Source organism: Schistocerca piceifrons, chromosome 11, assembly GCF_021461385.2.
Source record: "Schistocerca piceifrons isolate TAMUIC-IGC-003096 chromosome 11, iqSchPice1.1, whole genome shotgun sequence".
In the NCBI taxonomy this organism is placed as follows: Eukaryota; Metazoa; Arthropoda; class Insecta; order Orthoptera; family Acrididae; genus Schistocerca; species Schistocerca piceifrons.
The window spans coordinates 164177031-164193533 of NC_060148.1; the positions used below are offsets into that span (position 1 = coordinate 164177031).

Below are 16503 nucleotides of genomic sequence, written 5' to 3' on the forward strand. Positions count from 1 at the left end.
AGGAGGTACAAGAAATTATTCAGATAGTGAAGAGACAAAAATTTATTAGTCATGGGTGACTGGAATTCAATAGTAGGAAAAGGAAGGGAAGGAAATGTAGTAGATGAATATGGAATGGGGGTAAGGAATGAAAGACGAAGCCACCTGGTAGAACTTTGCACAGAGCATAAATTAATCACAGCTAACACTTGGTTCAAGAATCATGAAAGAAGTTTGTGTACATGGAAGAGGCCTGGAGATACTGGAAAGTTACAGATAAATTATATAATGGTAAGACAGAGATTTAGGAACCAGGTTTTAAATTGTAAGACATTTCCAGGGGCAGATGTGGACTCTGACCACAACCTGTTGGTTATGAACTGTAGATTAAAACTGAAGAAACTGCAAAAAACTGGGAATTGAAGTAAATGGGACCTGGATAAACTGACAGAACCAGAGGTTGCAGAGAGTTTCTGAGAGAGCATTAGGGAATGATTGACAGGAATGGACGAAAGAAATAGAGTAGAAGAAGAATGGGTACCTTCGAGTGATGAAATAGTTAAAGCAGCAGAGGATCAAGTAGGTGGAAAGACAAGGGATAGTATAAATTCTTCGGTAACAGAATGGCTAAAGGACAAATGAAAGGATGTAGAGGCATATATAACTAGGGGTAACATAGATACTACCTACAGGAAAATCAAAGAGACCTTTGGAGAAAAGAGACCTTTGGAGAAAAGAGAACCATTTGCATGAATATCAAGAGCTCAGGTGGAAAACCAGTCCTAAGTAATGAATAGAAAGCAGATATCTGGAAGGAGTATAGAGAGGGTCTATACAAGGGTGATATACTGGAGGGCAATATTATGGAAATGGAAGAGGATGTAGATAAATATGAAATGGGAGATAGGGTACAGTGTGACAAGTTTGACAAGTCAATGAAACAGCTAGGTCAAAAAAAGGCCCTGGGAGTAAACAGCATTCCATTAGAACTCCTGACAGCCTTGGGAGAGCCAGTCCTGACAAAACTCTTCCATCTGGTGAGCAAGATGTATGAGACAGGCATAATACCCTTAGACTTCAAGAAGAATATAATAATTCCAATACCAAAGGAAGCAGGTGTTGACAGAAGTGAAAATTACCAAACTATCAGTTTAATAAGTCATGGCTGCAAAATACTAACATGAATTCTTTACAGACGAATGGAAAACTGGTAGAAGCCAATCTTGGGGAAGATCAGTTTGGATTCCGTAGAAATGTTGGAACACGTGAGGCAACACTGACCCTACCACTTATCTTAGAAGATAGATTAAGGAAAAGCAAACCTATATTTCTAGGATTTGTAGACTTAGAGAAAGCTTTTTAAAATTTCAACACGAATACTCTCTTTCAAATTCTGAAGGTGGCAGTGGTAAAATCTAGAAAATTTACACAGAAACCAGATGGAAGTTATAAGAGTCAAAGGGCATGAATGGGAAGCAGTGGTTGGGAAGGGAGTAAGACAGGGTTGTAGCTTATCCCCAATGTTATTTGATCTGTATATTGAGCAAGCAGTAAAGGAAACAAAAGAAAAATTTGGAGTAGGAATTAGAATCCATCAAGAAGAAACAAAAATTTTGAGGTTCGCCGATGACATTGTAATTCTGTCAGAGGCAGCAAAAAACCTACAAGAGCACTTGAACGGAATGGACAGTGTCTTGAAAGGAGAATATAAGATGCCTATCAACAAAAGCAAAACGAGGATAATGGTATGTAGTTGAATTAAATCAGATGATGCTGAGAGAATTAGATCAGGAAATGAGACACTTGAAGTAGCAAATGAGTTTTGCTATTTGGGGAGCAAAATAACTGACGATGGTCGAAATAGAGAGCATATAAAAAGTAGACTGGCAATGGCAAGGAAAGCGTTTCGGAAGAAGAGAAATTTGTTTACATCAAGTATAGATTTAAGTGTCAGGAAGTCATTTCTGAAAGTATTTGTATAGAGTGTAGCCCTGTATGGAAGTGAAACATGAACGATAAATAGTTTAGACAAGAAGAGAACAGAAGCTACAGACAAATTCTGAAGATTAGATGGGTAGATCACATAACTAATGAGGAGGTATTGAATAGAATTGGGCAGAAGAGAAGTTTGGGACACAACTTGACTAGAGGAAGGGATTGGTTGATAGGACATGTTCTGAGGCATCAAGGGATCACCAATTTAGTATTGGAGGGCAGCATGGAGGGTAAAAATCGTATACGGAGACCAAGAGATGAATACACTCAGCAGATGCAGAAGGATGTAGGTTGCAGAAGGTACTGGGAGATGAAGAAGCTTGCACAGGATAGAGTAGCATGGAGAGCTCCATGAAACCAGTCTCAGGACTGAAGACCACAACAACACAAGAGCCATATAAGAAGGTGAAATGTGGATGATATGCAGTAGAGACAAGAAAGGAATTGAAGCTTTGGAAATGTGGTGTTATACAATAAGCTTGAATTAGAAAATTAGAGGGGTAGACTGGACAACTAATCAGGGGGTACAGGATGAATTGAGAAGAAATGAAATTTCAGGCACAGTTTCACCAAAAGGAGGCACTGGATGATAGGAAGCATCCCGAAGCATCATAGAATCATCACTTTGGTAACAGAGGTAGGTGTGAGGTTGGCAAATTTAGAGGGAGACTAAAGCATGAATATAATAAACAGGTTGGAATGGATGTAGAGTGTAGTAGTTTTGCAGAAACGAAGATACTTGCACAGGATATAATACCGTGGAGAGACAGCAAAACAGTCTCCGGGCTGAAGATTATGATAACAAAAATTCAAGAGTACATTATATACAAATTATGGATGAAATCGTCGAGCAAATGGAGAAACTCACCACGCTCTTTGAAGCAGAGTAACACTCTTGCTTCTCCTCCATTTTGCCATCTACACACCTTCTGTTTTTTGTTTCCTGAGAGCAGCAGCTCAACGTAATAGTGACCACTTCTATTTACTGACGTTACACTAAATACAGTTCATGTTTATCTGCAACAGCAATTAGGACCAGCACACTGAAAAATACCATGCCAAATGTTAGGACAGCATCTTCAGAATGGAACAACACAAAATAACAGCAAAATTTCAAGAAATGGTGACAGCCTTCCTCACACACAGAAGTGGGAAATACACTGATAAGTTCAGACATCTTGACCATCTGCTTAATAGTGTGTTGGTCCAGTTCTGGAATGTGATATGGCAGCAATTCTGTAGGGTATGGATTTGACTTAGCCTTAGTATGTTTATGGAAGCAGGTGGCACCAAAAGCCTATGCACATCTTGCAATTCCCATAAATTACAGACTGGTGTTTTGTAGGCACAGAACTAGTATCGACAGTACCACACATATACTACATTGGGTGCCAATACAACAATGTGAGTTCCCTATCAGGCTTTTCTTGTCACACAGACATGTATCCTCATGGAAGGTGCCATCACTGTTGAAGACATCAAGCATGAACAAATGCAAGTGGTCCTCAACAATGTTCATGTAGCCCACAAGGGCCATAGCACTTTCAATCCTGTGCCCTCTATCATGCACTTCACTGGTTTGCACAGTATTATGCACTGCTCTGTCAATGAAAAGAAGACCCATTTTACTGTTGGTGACAGCAGCAGAGGAAATTGGAACTAACTATCCCCCTTGTCCCTCCGAGCACTGAGAATATATCCATGTGTGTCACTTCTGCTTTTGTATATGTGCAAGACACAAACTGCGGCTAACACATCAGCACTGTGGGAAGGCTTCTCTTCACTGCTCCTCACCCCTCTGCAGTTATAATGGGCTGGCAAGATGTCCCTCCTACCACTGGAGATGTGAGAACTCATATAAAGTTATTCTTTCTGTGCAGCTTTACCTAATGAAACAAGAAAGGGCAGGAAAGTTAGAGAAGCCTGATGTACCCTCCAACAAACACCATAAGATCAAAAGTGTGAAACCAGCTGGATTTAGAAATATGCGTGACACCACTACAACATAAAAAAAGAATTAACACTAGGCAATAAACAAGACTAAAATTTCATAAACTTATGAGTCCATCAATTCTTATTCACAGGAGTGGATGTTTAGGGAAAAGAATAACAGGATAAATAATGATCTTAGAAATAAGTTATAGAGCACAGAAATCAAATTTGTGAGGAGAACAGAAGATTATTCATGAACAGTGTTTCACAAACTAGAGGTATAAATAACTGAATGTAATACAACTAAATACCATGTCACCTCACATGAACATGTACTGAGGTTATACATCATATAATTATCTAGCTTGTGTTAGCTCTTTTTAATGTATTTGAAATGGTTAGTGAAAGTCTGTAAAATCAATGGTTTTCTTTATTTGAAAATAATATATGCTGTTCCTAGTTACGATTTCCCTTCACTCACTTTCTGCAAGATACCTTTTTGGGAATTAATTCCATTGTAAGTGCATTTTACGTGTGTTATGCACTAAACAATAGCACACTCACCCTGTGGGTGATCTGCAGCAACATATATCTGATGGCAATATATACAATATCTTTGTGATTATTTGTTATAGTGTGTTTCCATTTTTAATATGCTCTGAAGAATGAATGACTAGGCTAAAGATAGAGGCCACTTATAGGAAAATTAAAAATACTTTTGGAGAAAAGAGAAGCATTTGCATGAATATCAAGAACTCAGATAGCAAGCCTGTGCTAAGAAAAGAACAGAAAGCCGAAAGGTGGAAGGTGAAGGAAACTTACAGAAGGTCTGCACAAGGGAAATGAATTTGAAAATATTATTACATGAAAAAAGAGGAAGTAAATGTTGATGAAATGGGAGATACGACAGTGTGAGATGACTGACAGAGCACTGAAACACCTAAGACTAGGCCCTCAGAGTAGAAAACAGTGCCTTAGAATTATTGAGATCATTGAGAAAGCAAGTGATGGTGAAACGTTTCCACCTGGTATACAAGGTATATGAGACAGATGAAATATCCTTAAACTTCAAGAAGAATGTAATAACTCGATTTCCAAAGCACGTAGATTCCAAGAGGTGCGTATACTGCCAAATCATCAGTTTTGTAAGTCACAGTTACAAATACTGACACAAATCATTTCCAGAATAATGGGAAAACTGGGTGAAGCTGACTTCAGGGAAGATCACTTTGGATTCCAGAGAAATGAAGGATAATGCAAGATAATAATGATTATATGACTTACATAACCTGTGTTTATAATATTTGTAGACATAGAAGGTTTTGACAATGTTGATTCGGCTACACACTTTGAAATTCCACAGGTAATGGGGTTATAATACAGGGAATGATAGATTATTCACAATTTGTACAGAAACCAGACTACTGTTACAAGAGGCAAAGAATAAGAAAGGGTAGCAATAGTTCAGAAGGGAGTTAGACAGGATTGTAATCTATCCCTAATGCTTTTCAGTCCATACACTGAGCACAGTGCAAAGAAACGAAGGAGAACATTGAAAAGCAAATGAAAATTTAGGTACAAACAAAAAGTGTAAGGTTTCCCAATAACATCATTAGGATGTAAGGGATCCACAATCCCACGAACATAGATATTAGTATCCGACACCCAGGTCGATAGCAAACAGGAATCGATTGTCGAGCGCTGCAGGAGGCAGTGAACTTAGTGTCGAGTGAGTAGTACTGGAGAGTGACGAGTGAGTAGTGCGGGAGAGACAGGCAAGAATGGTGGTCGAGTGAGTTGTAAAAGGTAAAATTCACCGGAGTATGACGAGTGAGCACGTTCCCCTGATCGTCGTGGGGTTGACCCTCACTAATACCGATATGAAACAGAAAGTGACAAGTGCCGAATTACACGTTTCGCATCGGCCAACAACAACCATGGATTTGCAGTGAGGATTGTTGTGAATGTTAACCATCAGCATTGCGTGTGACGAAGTACTGAAAATCAGCAACCAATAAAAGATATAACTGTAATTAGACGTGTAAGGCGAAGGTAGCAACTGCCTCAGAATTTGTGTGTTAGTAGGAAATATATATCAGTTAGTACATCGCAACTTTTATGGTCCTTAATAATAGACAAAGTTTCAATCATTCCACTATCCAGTCTCGGAACAGCCGCACTCCGTTGAAATACCCCCAAAACCACAGCAGAAAAACCGATAACCTTTCATCCATTAAGCACATGGTCATATAATCATAATAATTAACTGTTTGGCGGTTTCGATAAATTACACAAAATCCAGTAAAGGAATTATAAGGGGTTGTTTTATCTTCGCTCCCGTGAAAAGGACAGTCGCAATCTTCGGATCCGAACAATGGTTTATTGACCTCAATTTTTCGTTTCAGTGGAAAGACATTTGGTATTGTCGTTGCCGTGACTAAAATTATAGTATTCCAACTAGAAACAGTGTGACATTTATGGTGAAATTAGAAATCGCGGGGACAAAGCACATTATTTAGACAATACAGTGCAAAAGTGACTTTAAAAGACAATAAGTGCAAAAGTGACTTTAAAAGACAATAAGTGCAGAAGTGACTGAGAAACGGTAAACAATTTGTTTTTACGAGTTGAAGTGACAAGAGTAGTGTTAATAAACAATGAATTGGAGTATGGACAGGAAAACCTGTGTGAATTGCTGTAAAGTTCATACTCTAAGAAAAGGCATGGTTGTGCATAACCACGAGTGAACCAGCCAAAATTCCGTTACGAAAGTATCAAGAGCATGTTTTCAAATGACTTTGTATCCGAAATTATCTTTTGAACGGTGTAAATCGCTCAATTTGATATGGACTAATAAACTGTTACTGCATTTGCGAGTGTTGACTGTCGCTTAATTGTTGGATGACGTCACCCAGACTCTGTGAGCGGCTAACCTAAGCATCTGAAGCAGTGAAGAAGGTCCACACGCCGCGACAGCAAGCATTTAGATAGCGGAGATGTACCACACTGACCAGTGACTACAGCGGAGCCAAGTGGCTGAAATAGAAACAATGACGACGAGGAGTTCCACATCTAATGGCGAACCCTCGAAATAAATAACGTCTGTGCCACCTACCCGCCGATCAATGAAATACGTGACAGCAGCTCCATCCCGTCGCCAACCACCAAACTACGAGACTGCGTCAGCGCGATTCACCAAGACTTAAACAGTGAACACGGCACCACACCAGCTACAACGACGCTTCACCTGACAGCTGCCTCGACGGAGGAGCCAACGCCAACACGACTAGCAGCGCGACTTCGACGAGCGTCGAGGGGTGAGTGAGGACGATTTGCTGGCACGAGACTAATTAATATTGCACTACCTTCAGAGCTCGGAAGGACCTTCAAATTAAATTTGTCAATTGCAGAAAATATAAAACAATATTTTTTAACTTTTTTTTGCGAATTTGCTCTGAAGCATGGTATGCTAATATGCGCGCGTTTTCATACTGTACAGCACAGAATAGTGTCTCATTTGCATTATTTATTGTAAACTACATGTTTATATGTCTTAAGTTGTGTGTATGTTACTTTGAGATTTTGTGTATAAAAGCAGTCACTGACGTTTGATCTGGATAGGTTTCTGTCATTTATGGTGTTCAATGGAGAGGTCTATTTTTACAGTCTGGGTTAACCTAATGCAGTGAAGTATTATTTAATTTTTAGCTAACTAGTGAGTTAATTTTTATCTAACTAGTGAGTGTTTGGGTTACAAGGATATTATTTTATTTTTCTTATCAGTGCATAGTGAATAGTTGAGAATGGGTCCTGAATTGAAACAAAAAAAGGTTGTGGAGGAGGTAGTTAGAACAATGGAGATAGGGCAGGAGGACAAGGATGAGTCAGGAATTGGTAATTGTGGAATCTCTATGTACAGCCCATTGGGTCATTCAACCGGTTACCATGAGACACCAGTAAAACCTATTGGAAAAGAATTGAGTCTAGAGGATGGAGAATCGCAGTTAACAATATTTAAGATGCTCCAAGAAATCAGGAAAGGAAATGAAGAAATCAAGAAAGGACAGAAAGAAATCATCAAGTGTTTAGAAGATATGTCCAAAGGAAATAAAGAAATCAACAAGTGTATAGAAGAGATGTCGATAGGAAATGAAGAATTCAAGGAAAAAAGCAAAGAAATGCTAGATAGGCATCAGATAGAACCAATTGCAATCTCAAGATATAGACAGGCCTCCAATCCGACCGAACGATCGAAGGAATTAAACCGTTTATGTAGGACGTACTGTCACAGGAAGCATGGGTCATGGAAGGAGTACCTAGGAGAATTTGAACGTATCAGGAATCATCTCCCACATGACTCAACGGGATTTGCACCACGTGAGATCTTACTTAACCAAGAACCTGATAGTGTGTTTCGTGAGCTATTAGATTATCCACCTGGAATTTACATAACATGGGAGAAGAAATTAGAGTTAGTGGAACTGAGTATGAAGCAAAGAGGGGACAGGAGAGACATGATAAATTGGTGAAGCTAATAACTTACCAAGTGGGGGATCTGGTGCAAGTGAAAGTGCATGCCAAATCGAAGAAAATAAATTCTGAGATACATAAATTTAACCATGTTTATAAAGGACCATATAGAATCACAAGAATTGATCACCCAAACACAGTTGAACCGGAATATGTGCAAACAAAAAGAGCTCATGGTAAAGAACATGTTGAGAATATAAAGAGATACTATCCACATAAAGATAAGGGCAACCCAGGTGATAGAGTAGAGCAGAGTAGGTGTAGGGAGCCAGCAACTCTTTTGCTGGTATACCAAGTGGCGACTGGTACACTCCCAGCCGGGTGAGACTTTATTTCTATTTCAAGTTTCACTCCTCTACCATCTTTCTCTACCCTTGGGTTAAGAAAGTTAGTGTGTAATAGTTAGAATAGGTAGTGGTCGTCCGAATAATTCAGTCAGAAATGATGTAGCACATTTATAGTTGATTTAAAATAAGGATAAGTAGTTACTGTTGATTTAGAGTGTGAGATGTTAAAGAATCAATAAGTTAAAAATCAGTTTAGTGTCAGCACATTACAAAGTTACTAGTGCCAGAAGTAATAAAATGAGAACCAGATCAGAAAGCCAGTGTTTATAAAATGTGGTGGTCAAACAAGAGTTTGTGTAATCTTATAGAGTTGTTTTATGGGGCATGAAAAGATCAACCAAGTGTAAGAGAATCGAAGTAATGTATCAGCTAGCAAATAGGAAGGCATATAATGAAACAAATACATGAGGAGATACTTGTTCGAATGAATGACGTGAAATATTATGTACAGAGAGCCCAAGGAGCCTGGAGTAGTATTTTTATGTAGTTATTGCAGAGAATAAGGAGGATTGATGTAGGTTGAAGATAAATATAAATTTATTTGCAGTCGAAGCTGCTGTTAAGTTAAGGGAGTTATGTGTAATGAAGTGTATGAAGTATGAGATGTTTGAAGTATTGAAGTATGTCATTTAGGACATGAGCAATATCTGTTTGCAAGTTATTTGTAGGTATACATGTTGATCTGAGGTATGAGTAATGAGAAATTCATGTATCCAATTAGCTATCAGAGTCAAGTACGGTTGTACTTACATCGAGCTTTAGAAGCAGTATTCTGGCACTGCGTAATGAATAATAAATATTCATATAGTGGATTTGCTTCTGTTAAAGACTCCAATGAATAAGTTGTGAATTTCTTCCTTTACTTTAGTGTGTGTTGACCAAGTGAGTTATAAATTAGAGTGATAGTAGTATGGACGGCAGGAACTCTGCTGGAAGGACGGCATACCAAAGGGGTAGCTGCCATTCAACTAGTTTGTTTTCTTGTCTTTGCTGTAGCTAGTTATAATAGACTTAACCAGTAACAAATATGTAGTTAACAATCAATACAAATCTTTGAAAGTGAAGATTTTTGGTAATTGAATGTAAGATAAGTTTGTAAAAAATTTTTAGCATGCTATGTTAATTAAGATAGATTGATGCTGTATGATGATTGTGTAGTGGCAGTTTGCTTCCGGAGTCAATAGGGTATTATTTGTGATACGTTGTAACTTTCAATATGTGAACTAGAACCAAATGTTCCTCATTTTCATTTATATGCTGTGTGATGATTTTTTCCTATTACTCTTTTTCGCCTGTGGCTACAAAGAAGATTTTTAGGGTGGGGATGTAAGATATCCACGATCCCATAAACATAGATATTAGTATACGACGCCCAGGTCGATAGCAGACAGGAGTCGATTGTACAGCGCTGCAGGAGGCAGTGAACCTAGTGTCGAGTGAGCAGTAGTACTGGGGAGTGTCGAGTGAGCAGTAGTGAGGGAGAGACAGGCAAGAATGATGGTCGAGTGAGTTGTAAACGGTAAAGTTCACCGGAGTATGACGAGTGAGCACGTCCCCCTGATCGTCATGGGGTTGACCCTCACTAATACCGATATGAAACAGAAAGTGACAAGTGCCGAATTACACATTTCGCGTCAACCGCGTTGGCCAGCAACAACCATGGATTGCAGTGAGGATCATTGTGAATGTTAACCATCAGCATTGCATGTGATGAAGTACTGAAAATCAGCAACCAATAAAAAGATATAACTGTAATTAGACATGTAAGGTGAAGGTAGCAACTGCCTCAGAATTTGTGTGTTAGTAGGAAATAATATCAGTTTGTACATCGCAACTTTTATGGTCCTTAATAATAGACAAAGTTTCAATCATTCCACTATCCAGTCTCTGAACAGCCGCACTCAGTTGAAATACCCCCGAAACCACAGCAGAAAAACCGATAACCTTTCATCCATTAAGCACACGGTCATATAATCTTAATAATTAACTGTTTGGTGGTTTCGATAAATTACACAAAATCCAGTAAAGGAATTAAACGGGGGTGTTTGAAACTGTAGGCTGGCAATAGCAAGAAAAGAATATCTAAAAAAGAGGAATTCCTTAACATCAAATACAAAGTTTTTGTAAACGACTGAAGCAATTTCATTTGGTGATGGTATGTGCAGGATGCCTCTGCAAGAGGAAATCAATAGATCTACCTGCAGTGAATGAAGAAAGAGTAGGGCACATGCAGGGAACTTTTGCAGACAGCGCACTTAAGTTGACAAACAGTGCAAACAGTGTGGACGACATCTACGAATGGAATGGTGCTCCACACCACTTCCATCAAGATGTTTGTGAGTTCAATTGGAAATTCATGGATCGGTGGTGGTGGTGATCACCAACTCATGTCTTGGCCTCCACTATCTTCGAACTAATACCAAGTGATTTTTTTTGTATGAGGTTTGTGAATGAGTCATGTGCATCATATGTTATATGTTGTGGGCTTGCATCATCAGTGCTTTTGAACAGATTAATAAGGACCTGTTGTGCTGAACACGGGAAGAACTTTATTATTCACCTCATATGTGCACAATCAGTAAGGGGGGCATGCAGAGCATTTGTAACATGTTAGAAAAACTTTTTAAGTTTCTCTACGAAAGTCTTGTGACAATATGTCAAATAATACAGCTACAGCAAATTTGTGAAATCCCTTCAATCATTACCAATAACCTCATACAAATTTAAGTGTTGGGAAGTCTTTTCTGAAATTATTTGTCTGGAGTGCAGCCCTGTACAGATGTGAAACATGAATAAGAAACAGTTTGGACACCAAGAGACTAGAGGCTTTGAGAATGTGCTGAAAAGAAATTTGTGCCACAACTTGACTAAAATGAGAGATTGGTTGACAGGACACATACTAAGGCATCAAGAAACAGTCAATCTGGTAACAGGGGGAAGTGTGTGTGTGTGTGTGTGTGTGTGTGTGTGTGTGTGGGGGGGGGGGGGGGGGGGGGGGGGGGGTTACAATTGTAAAGAGAGGCCAAGACTTGATAAAGTAAGCGGTTAAAATGGATGTTACGTTGTGGTCACTATGCAGAGATGAACAGGCTTGTGCAAGATAGGCTAGCATGGAGAGCTGCATCACATCAGTCTTTGGGCTGAAGACCAGAAGTACACCATGGATTACCAATGGAGTAGGCAATGCACAATGTGTACAAGTTTCTGTATATGAGACAACAAGACATCTGTAAGTTATTACCAAATTCACAGCAATCTAAAACCAAAGACAAATTAGTAATTCCAAAACTATGCAGGTCTACATTACAGCAAATGTACCAAAGTAATGCAGCAGCTCACATATTGCTAATATCATGCAAAAAATATCATAATACATGAAAAACGCCCTTGACAATGGGAGTTATTTCTCAAAACATGTCATCCAGAAAATAAGTAAAGAAAAATCATGATTGGCAGCAGGAAACCCTATATCAACATGCAGCAATCTGTGTCTATTGCAGTACTGCAGCCAGGCAGACGCGCTTGTATGAAGCTCTCGCTAAGTTAAGCAATTAATATTGAAATAAGAGTTAATTTAGTTAATATTGCATTTTAGACTAGTGCATTTACTTCTTATCTAATCTATCTATTGAAGGTTTCACTTTTCTGAACATCGCAAAGGAAGTATTTCATAAAGGCTGGCAGTCACGAGTTTGTTTACATACTAGGGTGTAAATTTCGTACAAGTGTAGACTATGCTTAGTGCTTCAAAGTTAAATTAATTTGTGTCTCTCATCCAGAATTTGTGCAGTTAATTAAAAGTTTCTGAAGCAAGTTTATAAGTTTGTTTAAATTAGTGTTTAGTTTAGATAATGAGGCTAGAAGGGCAGAAAAATCACTGAACAGGAGGCCAAGATTTGTGCCCTTAAGGCTGAATTAGAAATCACAAATTTGGAATTATGTAAGCCAAGGGAGGAAAAGGATTCTAGGCGCTGGGAAAAGGTAGCAAGTAAAGGATGAAAAAGGGAAACCATTGATAAAACTTCTGAAATTCAGTTATTAAATAAGTTTGGCATGCTATCTGAAGTAGTGGAGGAAGGGCCTCATTCAGATGTAGTTGAATGTTGGTTGAAGCAGAATACTAGCTTAAAGAAAAAAGACAGGTCGGGATAAAACCAGAATAGGAAAAGATAAATTCTGCTTATAGGTAGCAGTCATGGGAGGGGTATGGGCCAACAGCTTCAGGAGAAATTAGGGACAGAGTACCAGGTCACAAGTTTCGTGAAACCAAGTGTTAGCCTTAGCCAGGTGACAGAAAACTTAGGCCAGTTATGCAAGGACTTTGAGAAGGAAGATCAGGTAATTATATTTGGGGGTGCAGGAAACAGCCTGGCTATGAAACCAAGATATAGTATTAGGAGTGACATGGATAAAATAGGAGCAGAAACTGGGCACACGAATTTGGGGTTTGTGAAGGTCTTTCAGCACCATGATCGGCCCTGGGTAAACACTGCTGTAAGGTGTGTTAACACTGAACTGAACGGGATGCTCCAGACACCAGCAAAGTCTCACATGAGTGTTGTTCCAGTTGATGCTATTGGTAGGTGGGGTTACACTACACATGGCCTGCATCTTAATAGGAAAGGGAAAGATAAGTTAGCTTCTCTATTAGCAGATACTGTAAGGGGGGCCGCAGTCACACGAGGGCTGATCCCTGTGGTTACTGGGACCAGGCAGACAGGTTTTTTTTTAAGGTTAAAGCCAAATTCCAGGCAGACAACAACCAAGGAAAATAGAAGAAAAGCAAATAGGGATAAAGCTAAGGGTGGTATCAACTTACTTCACCAAAATATCAGGGGAATAAAAAATAAAGTAGGTGAGCTCATAATGTGTATAGATTATCTCAAAAATGAGAATGAGATTGATATACTTTGTCTGTCTGAGCACCATGTAACTGTGGGGATGGAAAATGTCAGAATAAACGGGTATAATTTAGCATCTTACACTTGTAAATCTAGTATGAATAAAAGAGGAGTTGCCATTTTCATAAAACAAGGGTATAAATACAGAACTGTTGAAGTAAGCAAATTTTGTGTTGATCAGCACTTTGAGGTTTGTGCATGTGAATTTCAGCTAGATAATGTTGTGTACAGGTCTCCACTAGGAGATTGGGAGCTATTCATAAAAAAGTTTGACTCCCTATTATGCTGTCTGTCAGACAAAAAGAAGAAGTTATTAATCTGTGGTGATATCCATGTTAACTTTCTAAGCAATTCTGATAGGAAAAGTGAACTAGAAGTGTTGTTAACAGCATATTACTTAGAATCAGTGATCAATTTCCCTACATGTATAGCTCAAGACAGTAGTACTCCAATAGATAACATATTTGTACAGCAAGAGGATGTAGAACAAACACATGCTTTCCCTGTGGTAAATGGATTATCTGACCATGATGCACAACTGCTTACCTTACAAAACCTAACAGGATGTACACTTCAGAATCCATTAAGTAAAAGTGTGAGGGTGCTCAACCCGGTATCTATAGATCACTTCAGAGAAAGTTTAGGAAATGTAAACTGGGAAGATGTATATAATGAGCCAAATGCTAATGATAAATGCAGCATATTTCTGCATAAATTTATATCGCTCTTTGAACATTGTTTTCCAAAGAAAATTACTAAATGTAATACCACAAACTTTTCAAAGAAACCTTGGATTACTACAGGTATTAAAGTGTCTTCAGAAAGAAAAAGAAAACTGTTTGAGACAGCAAGAACTAGTAAAGATCCAGAAGTAGTTTTACACTCTAAAACTTATTGTAACATACTGAGAAAAGTTGTAAGGAAATCAAGAAATATGTATGTTAGAGAAGAAATTAACAACTCCAGCAATAAAATAAAATCAATATGAAATGTTGTTAGAAGAGAGGCAGGAAAAGCAACTACTGGGTTAGGTAGTATTACTGTTAAAGAGAATGAGATCATGTTAACCAATAGTGCACAGGTAGCCAATGTATATAACAATCACTTCTTAAGTCTATGAGAAAAAATTGGTGAGAATAGTTCAAAAGAAAAGGCCAGGCAGTACATGGAAGACTCAGTTTTGAAAAATTTTGATCAGAGAAGTTTCATCTAACAACCTCTTTTTGAAATAAGGAAAATTATCAAATCTTTGAAAAATAAATGTTCTGGTTGAGTAGATGACACCTCTAACAAGTTATTAATGTATATCTTGGCTCTTTATACATACACGAACGTTCTCCTTCTTGACACAATTCACAGAACAGTACGAATGAAAAAAAGAACACAGTTCAATAAAAAGTACTAGCTTCTGAAGTATAAGGTGACAAGCTTTTCAGCATAGTGTATTATTAATGTGTAACACACTGAAATCAAGCAATGAGATGGTATTTCAAGAAGATGAACATTAATTCCACAACAGCAGCTGTTTTCCACTGTTTGATTTCAATAATGATCAAACTATGACACACACCTCTCACTTGCTACAGTAGTGTCAAGCACTCTTCATTTTAATAATCTTTATTTTCATTATTGTCAACATAAATCACCATCTCCAAACACAACAGTTGGATGGCATTAAAATTAAGTTCCAATAAGGAAGGAAATAACTTAAGACCTGACGAAAAATTGAAACACATATCATTTCTTGACAGGTATTTCGAATTAAAGCCAAATGAAGAAATATGTCAAACATGTGAATCAGAATATAGCATGCACGGATTTCACAAGTCAATGACAAAACTGTTTTTACTCCTTTCTCCTAGAAAATGGTTTAATCTAATGAATCACTATTAGAATTTAGTTTTTTTCTATCACAAATATATACATGGAAACACATCTCCATTTAATATGAATTGTGTATTCATTTCCTTATATTCCCTACAGCACTTCTCTTTAAAGCATCTAACATAGTTTTCGTCTAGCAAACTGCCCGTTGTACACATCAGCGATGTGACCAAAAGTAGACTATCATCAGATTAGCATTAAAGCAACCCAGATATCACCTAAAGACCACTCTGAACTCTTAACGAAAACACTTACTGACAACACAAAAATTTTCAGAGGAGGGGGGGGGGGGGGGAGAAATGAAAGTGTCTGTTTAAACAAATGAATCTTGAGGCTCATCAAACAGTCAACTTCATCTTTTCCTGCATTTTTGCTATAACACATATATAACATGATCCTTTTTGCTGCCTAAACATTTAGTAAACACCTCTTTCAATAACACAGCCACTACTGAACCCACCCCACACAACCACTCTGTACAGCTATATTCTGCCAGCTGAATTGTTTGTATCTAAAATAGCAAATGAAATATACATCATTAAAATCACAAAAAATACATTTTAAAGTATAGCCTTAACTGGAAAAATATGGTAGCTGAGACCAATTTTCATATTAGAACTCATAAGAAGCCACAAAAGATCATGCAAAAAAATTGCAAATACCATTTTATTCGCTCAAATATGAGCTTCAGTGTTTACTTTCAGCTCCACCCCTACTGCATGCAATTATCACAAGAACATTTAATTTTACAGGCATTACTGCTACACTACTACCCCACTATCAGAGTTGTATCCGGAAAATACGAGGGCGGTTCAGAAAGTAACCTCCGATTGGTCACAATGCGAGTTGTGGGGGGAGTAGCGACGCCATCTGTGCGTTCACGCACTCAACAGGTCAGTCGGCATCAAGTCGTGGTCGAGTGAACGTCGTACCTG

At 38.3% G+C, this 16503-nt stretch overlaps 1 protein-coding gene across 9 annotated transcripts in view; it reads right to left on the bottom strand.

Moving 5' to 3' along the window:
- The window catches only part of LOC124720259 (zinc finger protein 543-like), a 140657-nt gene that overhangs the window by 119594 nt on the left and 4560 nt on the right, over nt 1-16503 (bottom strand). For 6 of the 9 annotated variants that reach the window (XR_007006098.1, XR_007006097.1, XM_047245579.1 and 3 more), the window contains one exon: nt 2843-3017. The exons of 2 other annotated variants lie outside the window; for them this stretch is intronic. Coding sequence is in view for 4 of the 7 variants with exons in the window: in XM_047245579.1 (XP_047101535.1) it covers nt 2843-2884 (42 nt within the window). In the remaining 3 variants the exon portion in view is untranslated. Of the gene's footprint in view, nt 1-2842; nt 3018-16503 lie in introns of those variants that run through there. One more of the 9 variants, XM_047245582.1, reaches the window with a different exon arrangement.